This window comes from Epinephelus lanceolatus, chromosome 23, assembly GCF_041903045.1.
Source record: "Epinephelus lanceolatus isolate andai-2023 chromosome 23, ASM4190304v1, whole genome shotgun sequence".
Lineage (NCBI taxonomy): Eukaryota > Metazoa > Chordata > Actinopteri > Perciformes > Serranidae > Epinephelus > Epinephelus lanceolatus.
This window is the reverse complement of record NC_135756.1, coordinates 2993413-3007548: the sequence shown is the minus strand read 5'-3', so window position 1 is coordinate 3007548 and position 14136 is coordinate 2993413. Positions and strand designations below refer to the sequence as shown.

The 14136-nt window shown below is 41.5% G+C and overlaps 1 protein-coding gene across 9 annotated transcripts in view; it reads right to left on the bottom strand.

Annotated features, from left to right (window-relative positions):
- shank3b (SH3 and multiple ankyrin repeat domains 3b) overlaps positions 1 to 14136 on the bottom strand; it is a 70879-nt gene that overhangs the window by 18924 nt on the left and 37819 nt on the right. For 5 of the 9 annotated variants that reach the window (XM_033614460.2, XM_078165463.1, XM_033614461.2 and 2 more), the window contains exons 3-13: positions 9943 to 10114; positions 9546 to 9749; positions 7314 to 7385; positions 6931 to 7039; positions 5445 to 5596; positions 2675 to 2804; positions 2492 to 2529; positions 2203 to 2319; positions 2013 to 2090; positions 429 to 495; positions 70 to 292 (exon numbers count right to left, since the gene is read on the bottom strand). In XM_033614460.2, the coding sequence (XP_033470351.2) occupies positions 70 to 292; positions 429 to 495; positions 2013 to 2090; positions 2203 to 2319; positions 2492 to 2529; positions 2675 to 2804; positions 5445 to 5596; positions 6931 to 7039; positions 7314 to 7385; positions 9546 to 9749; positions 9943 to 10110 (1358 nt within the window). In that variant the 5' untranslated portion in view covers positions 10111 to 10114. The remainder of the gene's footprint in view (positions 1 to 69; positions 293 to 428; positions 496 to 2012; positions 2091 to 2202; positions 2320 to 2491; positions 2530 to 2674; positions 2805 to 5444; positions 5597 to 6930; positions 7040 to 7313; positions 7386 to 9545; positions 9750 to 9942; positions 10115 to 14136) is intronic. The other 4 variants (XM_078165461.1, XM_078165462.1, XM_033614463.2 and 1 more) reach the window with 2 other exon arrangements.

The window sequence follows — 14136 nt, the reverse complement described above, 5'->3', positions numbered from 1 at the left end:
TGTAACTACCAAACATACTGATCCTGTGTCTGAGTATAATAGTGTCCATAAGTGTCCGTATGTGTGTACCTGAGGCGGCGTGTGTGTCGTCGTAGCGAATGTGTGTGCGTGTCGTGGTGCGTTTCCAGGCTTTGGAGGGAGGGGCCAGGAGAGGAGGCGGGGCTTTCCAGAGCGTTGTCACTAGCTGAGCGAATCAGGGAGCGCGGTGAAGCCAGACCATTTCCAGCCGCCGTCCTGCTCACGCCGGCTCTGCGGCGCTTTGTGTAGGATGGAGTTTCTCTAAAGGGAACTACTTGGGCACATTAACACACACAGGCAAACACAGACAGACACACACACAGTTAACTTCTACAGCTACTGTGACGTGTGCACTTGCACACACACATATACACAGAATTTAAATGTGTTTACAGTCTCAGCCAACTCACCAACGTCAGAGGTTTTGTGGATCTTAATGATTTCTGCAAGTTCAAAGTTCCCAGCTATTATTGCCACCTACACACACACACACACACACAAGGAGAGTCCGTGCATTATCATAACAACAACAAATGGAAAGCATCAGGCTTTTATTCTATATTCTAATTATCAACAAAACCCATGAAAAGACTGAACGTGTTCGTCTGTGTTTCTTTTTCTAGATCCGCCCGCTCGGTCCTGCTGGATTTACACACTCAGGATAATGTTGCACATTTCAAGCCTCCGGGGAAATTTAGCAAATATCAAATCAGTGATAAAACAAAGGGTGAAACCTGCACTTGTTTGCAGGTAGAGGTCTCCTGACAACAGTTTTACAGGGAAATGTTTAGAGATCCAAATGTGTTTTAAAACGTAACTTTGGTATTTCTAACCTTTTCTAACTGGCAGCAGCCACACAGGCGGCAATGTAATGACTCAAGGCTTGTTCACACCATCAGTGTGCCTCCCAGCTAGCCCCGGCTCTCCGTTTGGATCCAACCGGAGCACCGAGCCCTGGTTTGTTATTCAGGTTAAAGTGGGAAGAAGCAGCGGGTTTATCGGGCAGCTGAGTGAAGTGGAGCCTGCGGAAGAAACACCGGGACCGTCTGGATGTAATAGTCCGTGGAGGTGCTGCGGTGCTCGGCTGCACAGATAGGAAACCCCTCGGCTGACAGGATGTACCACTCTCTCACTCTGCTCTCTCTCACGCAGGCGCAGAACGTACGTGCTACTTGGCCGTCGGATGTAGTCCGTGTAATGTGTTCAAATGCAACTGGCACAGGGCGACGTGAGGCGACATAGACGACGCAACAGTTGGCTTTCGTCACCGCTAGTTCTTTGATGTCAGTTTGGTGTGTCCGCACCTTTGAACAGTAAGATCCTTTTTGTTTAACCAGAAACAGCCCCAAAATCGCTATCATCAAACCCACCAGACTCCATTTAAAAACACAGTAATTTTAGCCTGTATAGAGGCAGCATGTTGTCACATCTAACTGGTGAATTAAGGGTTTAGTTAGAACAGTGGAAAGATGAACCAAGATGGTTTCTGTGAGTTTAATTTTGCTTCCGTCAACTTTTAATGAAGTGTGTCTTACAATCATAAAATGACTGTTTATTTAAATGCAGTCTGGTGGGTTTGGTGATGGTGATTTCAGGACTGTTTCTGGTTAAACAAAAAGGATCTTACTCTCTAACACAAAGCTCTATGTCTGTAGGGATCCTTTCATGATGTTGTCACACACTTAGAATAACAATCTGAGCCTGTCAGTGACAGAAACAAACACTGTTAGTGGACGGACACTGACGGTGCACAGTTGCCCCAAGTGAGTGAATCATTACAGCTTGTTTTTCCGCTGCTGTCTGCAGTGCTCTCTCTGAATACTGGGCCAGTTTAAAAAACTGCTCTTCCCATCACTTAGACACAAAAACAGGAAAATAGGATTCAGGTTAAAAAATACCAAACTTACCCTTTAAGTTATTATCCTGTGTATCCAGAGTATAATTACTCACACAAAATAATAATCCAAGATAAGAATTGTGTGTTTTTATTTTACCTGAAAGGCAGTCTGGTTGTTGTAGTTTTTGATGTCTTTATTTGCTCCTCTGAACAGCAGCACTCTGGCGCAGCTGTCCTGCAAAACCAGCAGCAATTATTTCATTAAGTTAAAAAAAAACATCACACACAGAGTAACAGTAAGAGGACTTAAAAATATTATTCTTATGATGTGTTTTTTGGTGTGTTACCTGGTTGTATAGAGCACAGAGGTGCAGTGCGGTGTTTCCCGATGCATTCTGGGAACTCATGTCAGCTCCGTAGAACAGCAGGTGCTCCAAGTGCTGCACGTTACCATAGCGACATGCCTGAACTCACACAGACATGCGCCCACACACATACACACACACACACACGCACGCACAGAAAAATCATAATTGTATAGGGCAAGTAATACAATTAATTGTGGATGGTTGTGCATGTATGTGTGTGTTTGGATGTGTGCGTGTGTGTGTGTGTGTGTGTGTGTGCGTGTGTCACCTGGTGAATTTCCTGCCACCCATTCTCATCAGTCATCCCTGCAACCATGACAACAAGAATTCTTTCACCACTGAAGTGTTGTTTTTTTCTCCACAGATGACACCAACAAAATGAACAAATAAAAATAATCACACGGTGACGTTGTATCACTAACAACAGATTGACCCCTGTGAGCCTCCGTACCGATGGTGGCGTGGTCCTGCAGCAGCAACTCGCAGCAGTAGGGGGCGCCGCCCACCATGGCAGAGTGATAGAGAGGAGTTAGACCTCTGCTGTCCTTGTAGTCCGGAGACGCTCCAAGGTCCAGCAGAGTCTGAGGACCAGGACAGGACGAGACATTATGTAGATTAACTGTATTTAACTGTAACACTGCACATCATATACATGTAGTATTATTATTCCTTATATATCACACTGTACACATAGCTAATACTATATTATGTCTTATAGTGTGCACTGTGATGTATGCTACATTATGTGGCACCACATCTACAGATTTCATCTCATATTGCATTTACCTTTATATCCCACATGATATTACACTACAGTATTCTGGGGTTCACTGTTATAGTTGGTATCATATAACTCACTTTGCCTTAGACAGCAATGCAGTGTTAGTTCAAGTAAACTCTGGTCTTGGGTACTGTTTGTGTACGGCTTGCGATTTAATTCGAGTCTTTTGTCGTCTCTATTCTTGTTTCATATCCTTAAAATAATTTCTTTATCTGTTTTATTTTTACCTTTCTCTATTTATCTGAACTTATTTCTACCCTTGTGCTGCCACAACAGTCGAATATTGTCTGGAGATCAATAAAAACCTATCGCATCACATCGCAATACGATATAAGATGTATTAACGTACGATACAATATGATACGATAGAGTACAAAACGATACGATAGAAGATATGATACGATGCGATACAGGACCATATGATATGATACAATAAGATAAAATGCAATACGATTCAGTACAATATGATACAATGTGATATAAGATGATTCGAAGACACAATGAGTGACAATATGAGTGTCTCGCATCGTCTCGCATCTTATCATATCTATCATATCATCTCATCTCACTTGGTATCATATCCCATTGTATCTTATTGTCTCATATCATCTCCGGCAGTATCATATAGTATCTCATCTATCGTATCGTCTCGCATCTTATCTTATCTTACCATATTGTATCGTATCATAAGGCATCTTATATTTTCATCTCGTCCCCTTTCCTCTCATATATGATATCGTATCCTCGCTCATTGCATCTTATCGTGTCACACTGTATCTTATATTTTATCATAATGTACCGTAACGTATTGCATTTTATCCTATCCTATCTTATCTTATCTTATATCGTATTGCATCTGATCTTATCTTACTATATTGTATCGTATCGTATCACACCTTATTGTATCATAACTCATCTGATATTTTTGTCTCGTCTCCTCTTATATCATATCGTATTGTATCGTATCGTATCGCATTGTATCGTCGCTCATCGCATCTTATCGTACCATCTGGTATCACACTGTATCTTATATTTTATCATAATGTACCGTATCGTTTTGCATTTTATCCTATCCTATCTTATCTTATCATCTTGTATCGCATCGTATCATATCTTATATCGTATCGTATTGTACCGTATCATGTTGCATCTTATCATATCATATTGTATCGTACTTTATTATATATTTTATCGTATTGCATCTGATCTTATCTTAGTGTATTGTATCGTATCGTATCATATCGCAGTTTATATTTTCGTCTCGTCTCAAATCATATTGTATTGTATTGTCGCATCTTATCGTATCGCGTTGTATCTTATATTGTATCATATTGTACCGTATCGTATTGCATTTTATCCTATATTGTATTGTATCACATCTTATTTTATCGTATCATATCGTATCGTCTTGTATCTCATTGTATTGTATCTTTTTGTCTTGTATCATATCGTCTCATCTCGTATCCAATTGTAACACATCTTAACTAATCTTATCTTATTTTATCTCATCCTATTGTATCGTATTTATCAATAAATACGATACAACAAAAAAATAAGACTAAAGAACTTTGATTACATTTGTTAAGTAAAACTATTAATATTAAAGTTGAATTTACCTAAATATTAAACTCTCAGTCTTGAAGAAGTATTTAAGTTAAATATGTCTAAACTCAATAAACTGCACTGAGACAAAACCACAATGAAGGTCTTTAATTTTAAAAAAAAATTGTGCAGTTAATTTGCACATCAATATATTTTTACAAACTGTTGTTTTTTCACGCAGAATATTACGCGACAAAGAAGCAACATAACTTTTTTGGTAATAAAGTTGATTTTCGAGCTTTTGCGCCTCACATAAAGGCACCAACCAGTCACTTTGTGTGGAACGGACTCACGTCACTAAGTCACAGCTACAAATGACCTGTTGCATCTGTCGCAAATTTCCATCGCTGCCAGTATGAATAGTTTTGTGAGTACTTTGTATTTGTGTGTCGTTTATCCATCACGCCCCCGCTGTGTGAAGGCCTTAAAGCTTAATTCACTGGGTCTCTGTGATGTACAGATTGTCCCTGAAGTTCCAAAATTTGCAATCATATGGTTTATACATGCTGACAGATTAATTTTAATTACTTTATATACTGCTGGTTAGTTTAATCTGTGATAATAGGTAATCAGTTATCAGTTTATTATACTGTGCATTAACCATCTGAATCTGTAAAGTAACTAAAGCTGTCAGAGAAGTGTAGAGTTAAGAGTAAAAAATTAATAAGTATAAAGTCGCATAAAATTAAGTAAACTTCCGAGCTGTATGTGAGGACAGAACATGAGTGAATGTACATGAGTCATTTTCCAGCTCCGACAGTAACATCAGGTCAAACACGAAGAGAAGCCTCAGTAAAAGCTTCTTTAATTAGAGCAGCAGAGAGTGTTGTTTTCTTACAGTGAGAGAAGCGCTGTTCCTGCAGAGGACGGCCCGGTGCAGAGCGGTGATACCGTCTCTGGTCCTGAAGTCCAGGTGAGCTCCTCCACTGCGGAGGACTTTAATCAGGTCACAGCTCTCCTCCAGCTGGACCGCCAGAGTCAGAGGACACTCTGAGACACAAACAACCAAAATGAAACAAGTTAATACTGTCCGATAATAACAGCACATCACTGGAACATAAGTACTGTATGTGTACTGTGGACAGTACTCAAGTATTTTCATTGTCTGCTACTTTTAAATACTTCTACGTCATCTCAGAGGGAAATATTGTACTCCACTACTTTACTTTACTTTTTACTCCACCATATTTATTTACACTTATAATTACTTTTTTTACATGACATAACATTATATATATATATATATATATATATATTTATATAATATGATACATTACTTTAAGTTTGTAGTTTTAATTAAAGGAGTTGTATTCAACATTCAGAGCACATCTATGATTCAGGTTGTCTGCACATGGTTCTCAACATGGAGGTGACTGAGCTGGTGGCTAGCAGCTAACAGCTAACAGCTCTAACAACAGTAACAGTGCTGACAGAGCTAATGGTGTTAGCATGTGGGGGAGGGGGGGCCAAAGGGTGAGCGCTACACAACGCCGTGGGTCAGGAGGGTGTTATCAGCAGTGATCGCTGTATCAGCGCAGTGCAAAGCAGCGGTGATGAGCCGGTCAGTGGGACACACACACACACACACACACACACACACACACACACACACACGGAGACTCGCAGCCAGGCTGGCTCACCACAACAAACAACAGAGAAGCTCAGAGTACAACACACACACTGAGCGTGAGATTGCTCACAGGCTGTATAATAAAGATGGATAACATGACAGCTCCCCAAAAGTGAAGCCAAAACATCTGGGCCGTCCGCCCCCTCCATGTTAACCGATTAAAAACTGAAAGTACACCTCAAATAAAATTTTCCCAAAGATGGTTTCTGCCATTTTAGGTAGTTCTAATTCTGATCTTTGTTCAAGTGCTTGTTTTTCTGTTAAGTTTGATTTTAATTAGTTAATTTAAGCTATAAAAAGGGGATGTGACGTCATGATTGACAGCTGTGTGTGTCAGTCAGTGTATCTGTGATCAATGGCGCTGCTCGTGATTGGTCAGACAGGTGTTTGCGCAGGAACTTGACACCTGCTGGAGATCGCTACTGCAGAGACTCTGGCTCCAAATGATGTCACCAGCCCGAGACGGCAGCAGCCAGGATATTTTGGCTTCACTTTTGTACTGTGGGAGGAAGCTGAGACGTGTCGTCCATCTTTATGTTCAGTCTGTGAGTCTGTATTAACACTCTGAATGTCACATACAGAACCTTTAAACAGTATAATAACAGTTGAGTGATGTGTGAATGTTTAGGAGGCACTGTGTGTGTGTGTGTGTGTGTGTGTGTGTGTGTGTGTGTGTGTGTGTGTTAGGACTCACCCCCGGTGTCTGAGTCATGGAAGTTGGGGTCCAGGCCCTTCTCCAACCATTTGGAAACCTTCTCCACATTCTTCTGATGAACATGTTCCATAAAGCGCTTTAGGTTGGCCTGGAACACAAAATCTAAATCAGGCATTTATCTGAAGAAGGAAACACATTCTCCCACAGACACAGTTTGATGAAGGCAGAGAAGTTTACAGAGCGACAGACTGTTAGCGTTACATATCGTGGGTTCAGATGTACGTGATTATTAAGGAGCTGTTTTGTCCAGACCTACTTAAAACACAACATTTGTGTCTATAGCTGCACTTTAAGTGATTCATCAGACTCATTTTATGCATATATGCATGTGTGTGTCTAAGTATGTGTGTGTGTGTGTGTACCTTGGTGTGCAGCTTGGCCAGCTGCTTATCGTCCACGTAGCTCTGCGTGTAAACTCTCCTCTTATAACGAAACTGTAGAATAAGAGGTGAAAGGTCACTGTTAGTTTGTGCTCACACACAACAGATGCTGACACAAACATGTCGCGTCGTCACACGCAGTATTTGTCACATTAAATCCCACGAAAACACAAAAACCAACATCGAGTTATATCGAGTTATTACTGCAATTTAAAACGTGTAACGTGTAAAATAAAAATAAAATTTTCAGTCTGTTGCAGCAGATTGTATCTCGTGGGCTGTGAAAACATTTTATTTTATTATTCTAGTAGGCTACCAAAAGTTTAATTTGTATGTTATATTAATTTCTATAATGAAAAAACATACTTTGCATCCATGTAATGATACGATATTGCCAGGCAAATATATTGCAGTACTGTGCTGTATTGATTTTTTTCCCCCACCCCTAATAAGCATACAACTTTGAATTAACACAGTTTAAACTCAGCTAATTGTCATGAAAAAATTTTGCATCCTGATTATTTTCCAAATGAAGTTAACTACATTTAATTTCAACAGTTTTTATTTCATGACATCACTGTTCATCACAAAGTCTTTGTCTGACACTCAGGCAGGTATGCAGGTGTTCTGCTGTTGCTATGGTCGGGCAATCACACATAGAGATGTTGAAGATGGTCATAGGAGGAAAAATGGCGCCATGAAATGAAACAAACCTTTAAAAAAGGGCAATTTGAAATAAAAAGAGCTGCAATAATACAATTTATGATTGTGAAAAGAAGCAGGTTGAAATAACATATCAAAATAATGAGCTGAGCTTTAAAAACGAATCCGATTATTTCAGTTTCATGATTATATCATCTATCTTGTCTGTGGTCATTCCTATGGTTACTTATTTCATAATGTCGGCACATTTCAAATTTAATACATTTAAAGGATATCTTTGGTATTTTATAACCTGGACCCTGTTATCCCATGTCTTCATGTGTAAGTGAGACAGGCTGTAATGTTTCCACTCTGTTCACACCGTCAGTGTCCGTCCACTCACAGTGTTTGTTTTTGTCACTGACAGGCTCAGACTGTTATTCTAAGTGTCTGACAGCATTATGAAAGGATCCCTACAGAGATAGAGCTTTGTGTTAAAGAGTAAGATCCTTTTTGTTTAACCAGAAACACCATCACCAAACCCACCAGACTCCATTTAAATAAACAGACGTTTTATGATTGTAAATCACAAAATAATTTTCATTCAAAGTCAACAGATAGAAAATAAAACTCACAGAAACCATCTTGGTTCATCTTTCCACTGTTCCAACAACCACCAGCTCTGGTTTGGTGTAAATTAACCCTTAATTCACCAGTTAGATGTGACATCATGCTGCCTCTATACACACTAACATCACTGCTTATTTAACTCTTTGAAAACTGAGAATCGAATTGGCTTGATTTATTTTAAAAACCCAGGAAGAAGGCAATGAGCACAAAGGAGGCATGACCCAAAATATTAGCAACAAATTAGTAAAAAGAACTAAAAAAACCTTCAAAAACAGTTAAAAACAAACAAATAAGAAAATGATCTGAAAAGGTGCTTTAAAATTCTAATAATTCTGCAAAATAATTTTAAACTTTAAAAATAATCATAAATATAATTCTCCCTGGCTTTTTTCTTGTTCCCTATTTTTTAAAAATAATTTTCAAAATCTATTATTTTCTTGCAATTTGTGGGACATTTCTTACCAAGTTGCTCACTACTTTTCCCCCCATGTTTCTGAAAGACATCACACCAGTGAGCTCAGGGCTCAGAGGTTTAAAGACTTGTGAAAGGCGTCTGAAAACAGCACAAGGAAAGTGATGTCGCTCCAGGTTTTAAAAGGTTTGATGAAGTCTGATGGGTTTGATGATGGTGATGTCAGGAACATCCTGCTGCCACAAAAACTCACTGGAGCACCAAATGCGAATGAATCCACCGCAGAAAAAAGTCCCCAACAAAGTCAAAGTCGAACTACCGTGAGCAGCTGTTACCGATGAACCTGTATATTTGTGTTCTTAGAGATTTACGTCCTCAGTAGGAACCAATGGGCTCGGAGCAAAGAGACGCAGACAGGAAGTCAGACAACACTGAGACACTCATGTACTGGTTTTGATCTTTTCATGGGATTAGTTGACAGGAACAAAAAACACCTTTAAAATGATGGCAACATATAAACTCTACCGTACCTCCAGGTATGGGATGGGCGTGATGGGAGGAAGAGGATACTCCTTCAGCAGCCGCTCCTCGTCCAGAAACTTTCCGGCTCGGCCGTTGAACGCCGGCTGGAAGAGACCATAGTTCAAAACATCCGACAGAGACTGAGTCAACGTCACCAGAACCCTCTGCTTACTGGTCCAAACTGGTAACTCTGGGTCCAACCGCAAACACTTCTGAGAGAGCCAGAGACAGAGGAACAGACAGACAGAGAAAGAGACAGACAGACACAGACAGACAGACACACAGGTTTGTCGTGCTGATTCATTCATTTCCTTTATATAACCTCCACTCGAGGTTATATATATACTGTATATATATATGCTTATATATATACTGCATATATAACTGTATATATGTGTGTGTTACCGTCTGCTGCAGGTCCGGGATGCCGATGCGGACGACAATGCTGTTTCCAGGGGGCGTGTCATCCGCGTCCTCGTCCCTGGCAACAGCAGAGCCTGTCGGGTTGCCGTTAGTAACCGCCTGTTGCCGCGGGCGATCATGTTTGGTGTCAGCAGCCGGACTCAGAGGCATGTGGCTGAAAAACACACACAGAGCTGTGATGACAGCGTGCAGCTGAGGGGACAGATCACAGTCACATTAATAAAGACTTATTTCAGCATCATGCTAAACTGTAGTGTTCAACCAAAACTTTTTATGTGTTTAATATGTCGTTCTAACAAGAATAGGCTCGATTTTGTTTGTTATTTAAAAAGACAACACGGGGCTGAGGCGGGACAGGAGTGAAAATCCACTCCTGTGTCACCCTTTGACTGCCCACCCTCCGGTCTCCACTGGTTAGCTAACGTTAGCCGTGTCCACTCTGCACCACCTGGGTTGGATGAGTGTTAATTAGTGGCCGTTACTGCTAGCAGTGAAGTCCCAGTGGTAGGCATCCTCCAATTGCACCCCAGGTAGCCATGGTCAACCCGGTCTCACTCCGAAGTTGTCGAAAATCGCCACTTGGTCAGTGACTTCCGGAGTCAGACTGACAAAAAAGCTGTCATTTCACGTTAGCATGATACCTGGCTGGTCGCTGTTGTTGCACCCGGCAGCGTCAGGGGGAAATACGGTGGGACAACAACATAAGTTAATGCAGTGGAAGTCCAACAACCACCAACTTTCACCTGGGAGCCAGTGTTCGCCTCCCGTAAGGTTGTAAAGCCAAACCCTGTTCTTTTTTCCTAAACGTAACCACGTGCTGTTGTTGAAGGGAAAAAAAAATTAATTCACTGTGTTGTACCGACGTAGTGCTTTTATTTTGAAAGAGACTGTATGCAAACTGTACATTTCCTGTGAAAACAGAAGTGTATTTTGAAAACAGACAATGCATGTAACAGGCTGAAGTTGACACGGCGTCCCAGAACGTCAACAACCAACACACCCAGGGTACCTTAGACGTCATATGTGGACGTGGAAAGTCCATGACCAAACATCGATATGTGACTAAGTTAGAGTGGAAACGTGTTGCCACGGTGAGTAAGTGGTGTCATCACAAAACCCACTCTAGCATTGTTAGCTATGTTAGCACCATTAGCCGTGCTAAAAGTCCATTCTCACTGAGGGTGAATATCCGTGCGGATTATTCTCGCGGAAAAATATAAATGTTGATTTCATGGGTTCTTATGGAAGTTTGCACACTGGGGCGGAACTTTGGTGCGGTGACAAAAAGTTTCCGCCCAGACTTTGACCCCCGCGGAATTCGCCGGTGGAACTACACAGCTGGGCCAATGAAATTGTTTGTTTATAGTTGCGCAGACCCGGGAGAGTCCAAAATCCGGTCAGGCAGGACAGTATGGGAGACAGGTTGATAAACCTCGTTTCACAGCACCCCGTCCTTTGATAAAAGACGGGATGATTTTATGAACAATGAATTAAAGGACAACGTCTGGCAGTCCATTGTCCAGCTTGGTGGCTGTGGTGAGAGTGGTAAGTGCTAAAGAAAGTTGATGTTGACGCTTGTTAAACTTTAGCTTGCTGGTTCGCTGCTGCTGCTGCTGCTGCTACTGCTACTACTCTCATCCATGTTCACCCACACCCGTTCACACTGCACGGAATTGGAACACAACAACGTGAAATTCCGTACCGCAACCGTACCGCGCCTGTGTGTATGGTTTAAACGTGGAAAAGCGTTGCGCAAATATTCCGCAAATCCGTCCCGCATTTCTTCATCGCGGCAGTGAGAATGAACCTTAATGCTGCTAACAGCACCAACAGAGTGCACCCTACAACGCAGCCTACTACTAGGGCTGCAACGATTAGTCGACTAATCGATGACTAATCGACTATTTAAATAATCGTGACTATTTTAGTAGTCGACTAATCGGTTTGAGTCATTTTTCATAGAAAAGTACTATAAAAGTACCCCAAATACTCTTATTGCAGCTTCTTATGTTCAAATATTGCCAGCTTTACACACTCTCCCATGACGGAGAACTAAAACACTTTGGCGTGAGTACGAAACAAGACATTTGTTACTTGCTCACGCCCCCCATTGCCCCGAAAAAGGCACATTCTGTATAAACAAATGTAGGTAGACGGCATTTTGCTGCACTCCCCAATTTTGTTTTTATACTGCCAATGCTGAAAAAACACTGATTGGGCTTTCCTTTTTTTTAAAGATATTTTTTGGGGCATTTTTTGCCGTGAAAGTAAAGCGTGGTAGTTCGAGAGTAGATCGAACATATTAACCAACAATTATAAAGCTCTGTTTCTGTTTCACATCGTGAATGGTCCTTGATGTCATGGAAAAGTTTTAAAATACTGTCCATGAAAATGTGTGTAAACCCTGCATATTAACATGACAGCCACTTGTGCTTATTAGGATTGGAAACACACACACACACACACACACACACACACACAGAGCGCCCCAGACTGAAGGAGTTACATGACAAGTTTTGTATATCAAATGAAGAGGTATCCTTGCATTTTAATAACATTAGCAGCTGGATCTGATTCGTACTTTGTGTCAGAGAGACATTAGCATGAATCTGACAGCCTCCCACAGACACTTCTCACCGCAGGCATTTTGCATTTCCAAAGGTGTAAGTAATAACAGCAATAATGGCTGCGCTCCATCGAGGTGTTCCACAAAATGTGACACAGCCATGTTGGTGTCAGTAACAGTGGTGGGATGGAACAAAATACATCTACAGTACTGGACCTGAGCATTTCCATTTTCTCTAAATGTTCTCTAAGGTTTTGGACACAGGACTTCTACGTGTGGTGGATTCTTTTCACAGTTTGTTATTAGTACTGTCACTGCAGATAACGATCTGAATAATTTTCCATCAGAGCTGGTAATTAACGACATCTGTGATTTCCCCAAACGAGGCCTCTGTGTTGTTTCCCTCTGATTGTTGGACGACATCTTACTCAGATCGTCTGCTGACTCCGACTCTGATCTGACCTCCACCTTCTCCGACACTAATAATGGCCGCCTGCAGGATGTTACATCACATCCTGTTTTTCAGCCTGAGCGCACACACAGACTCACACAACACAGAGAAGAGTCCGATTGTTCTGGACAAAAGTTGAAACACCAGTTTTACAGGAAGTTTAGGGACTGTGTAAAAATTATTAGAGAGATAAGAGGGGAGAGTTCTTTTATTTTTCAAGAGGACGGAGCGTTTTAATGTCTGTGATTTGAATTTCTCCTTCTAAAGCACGATTAACTTCCTCTGTGAAAATTGTTATGTTTGCATGTTAAAGGAATAGCTCAACACTTCTTGCAGACTTAGATGACAAACTCAACACCACCCACATGTCTCTACACTTGGGGGTGGTGTCCAACGAAGCGTTTTCCAGGCTAGAGTATACTGACCAAAAGCCAGCAGCATGACAAGGCGCTAAGCGTTCACCAGGAATTAGAAGTGTTCAACTGTGGGTCAACAATGCACCTGTCACTGTCACTTTTTACCCAGCTGTCCAATCACAGTGGAGGAGAGGCGGGACAAATACACCACAAAGACCAACCATCTAATCTTATATGTACAAGATCTGAACAACACTGGAGGAGAAATATGTTAATATACTGTATAAATATTTATATTTGTCTCCTCTCATGAACTCACACAAGCCAGCTGGTTTGTTCTCTCTCCCTACATGCTTCAACCTTCCTGTCATCTAGAGCAGGTACGCTGCCTTGTGCCTACATTTATGTTTCTGTCCCGTACCATAGCAACCACACGCAACCAAAACGTCTTAGGTGAAAAAACGCTGCGCCTCCAAAGAGCTCTCATGCTCTCCCAGCTGGGTGTTTCCTGAGGAGCACCCAGTGTTTTCAGCTGGGAGAAAAACACGGCCCCTTAAAGGGATAGTGCACCCAAACATGAAAATTCAGCCATCATCTACTCACCCATATGCCGAGGGAGGCTCAGGTGAAGTTTTAGAGTCCTCACATCACTTGCAGAGATCCAAGGGGAGAGGAGGTAGCAGCACAACTCCACCTAATGGAGGCTGACGGCGCCCCAGATTCAAACGTCCAAAAACACATCATTGAAACCACAAAATATCTCCATACTGCTCGTCCGTAGTGATCCAAGTGTCCTGAAGCCT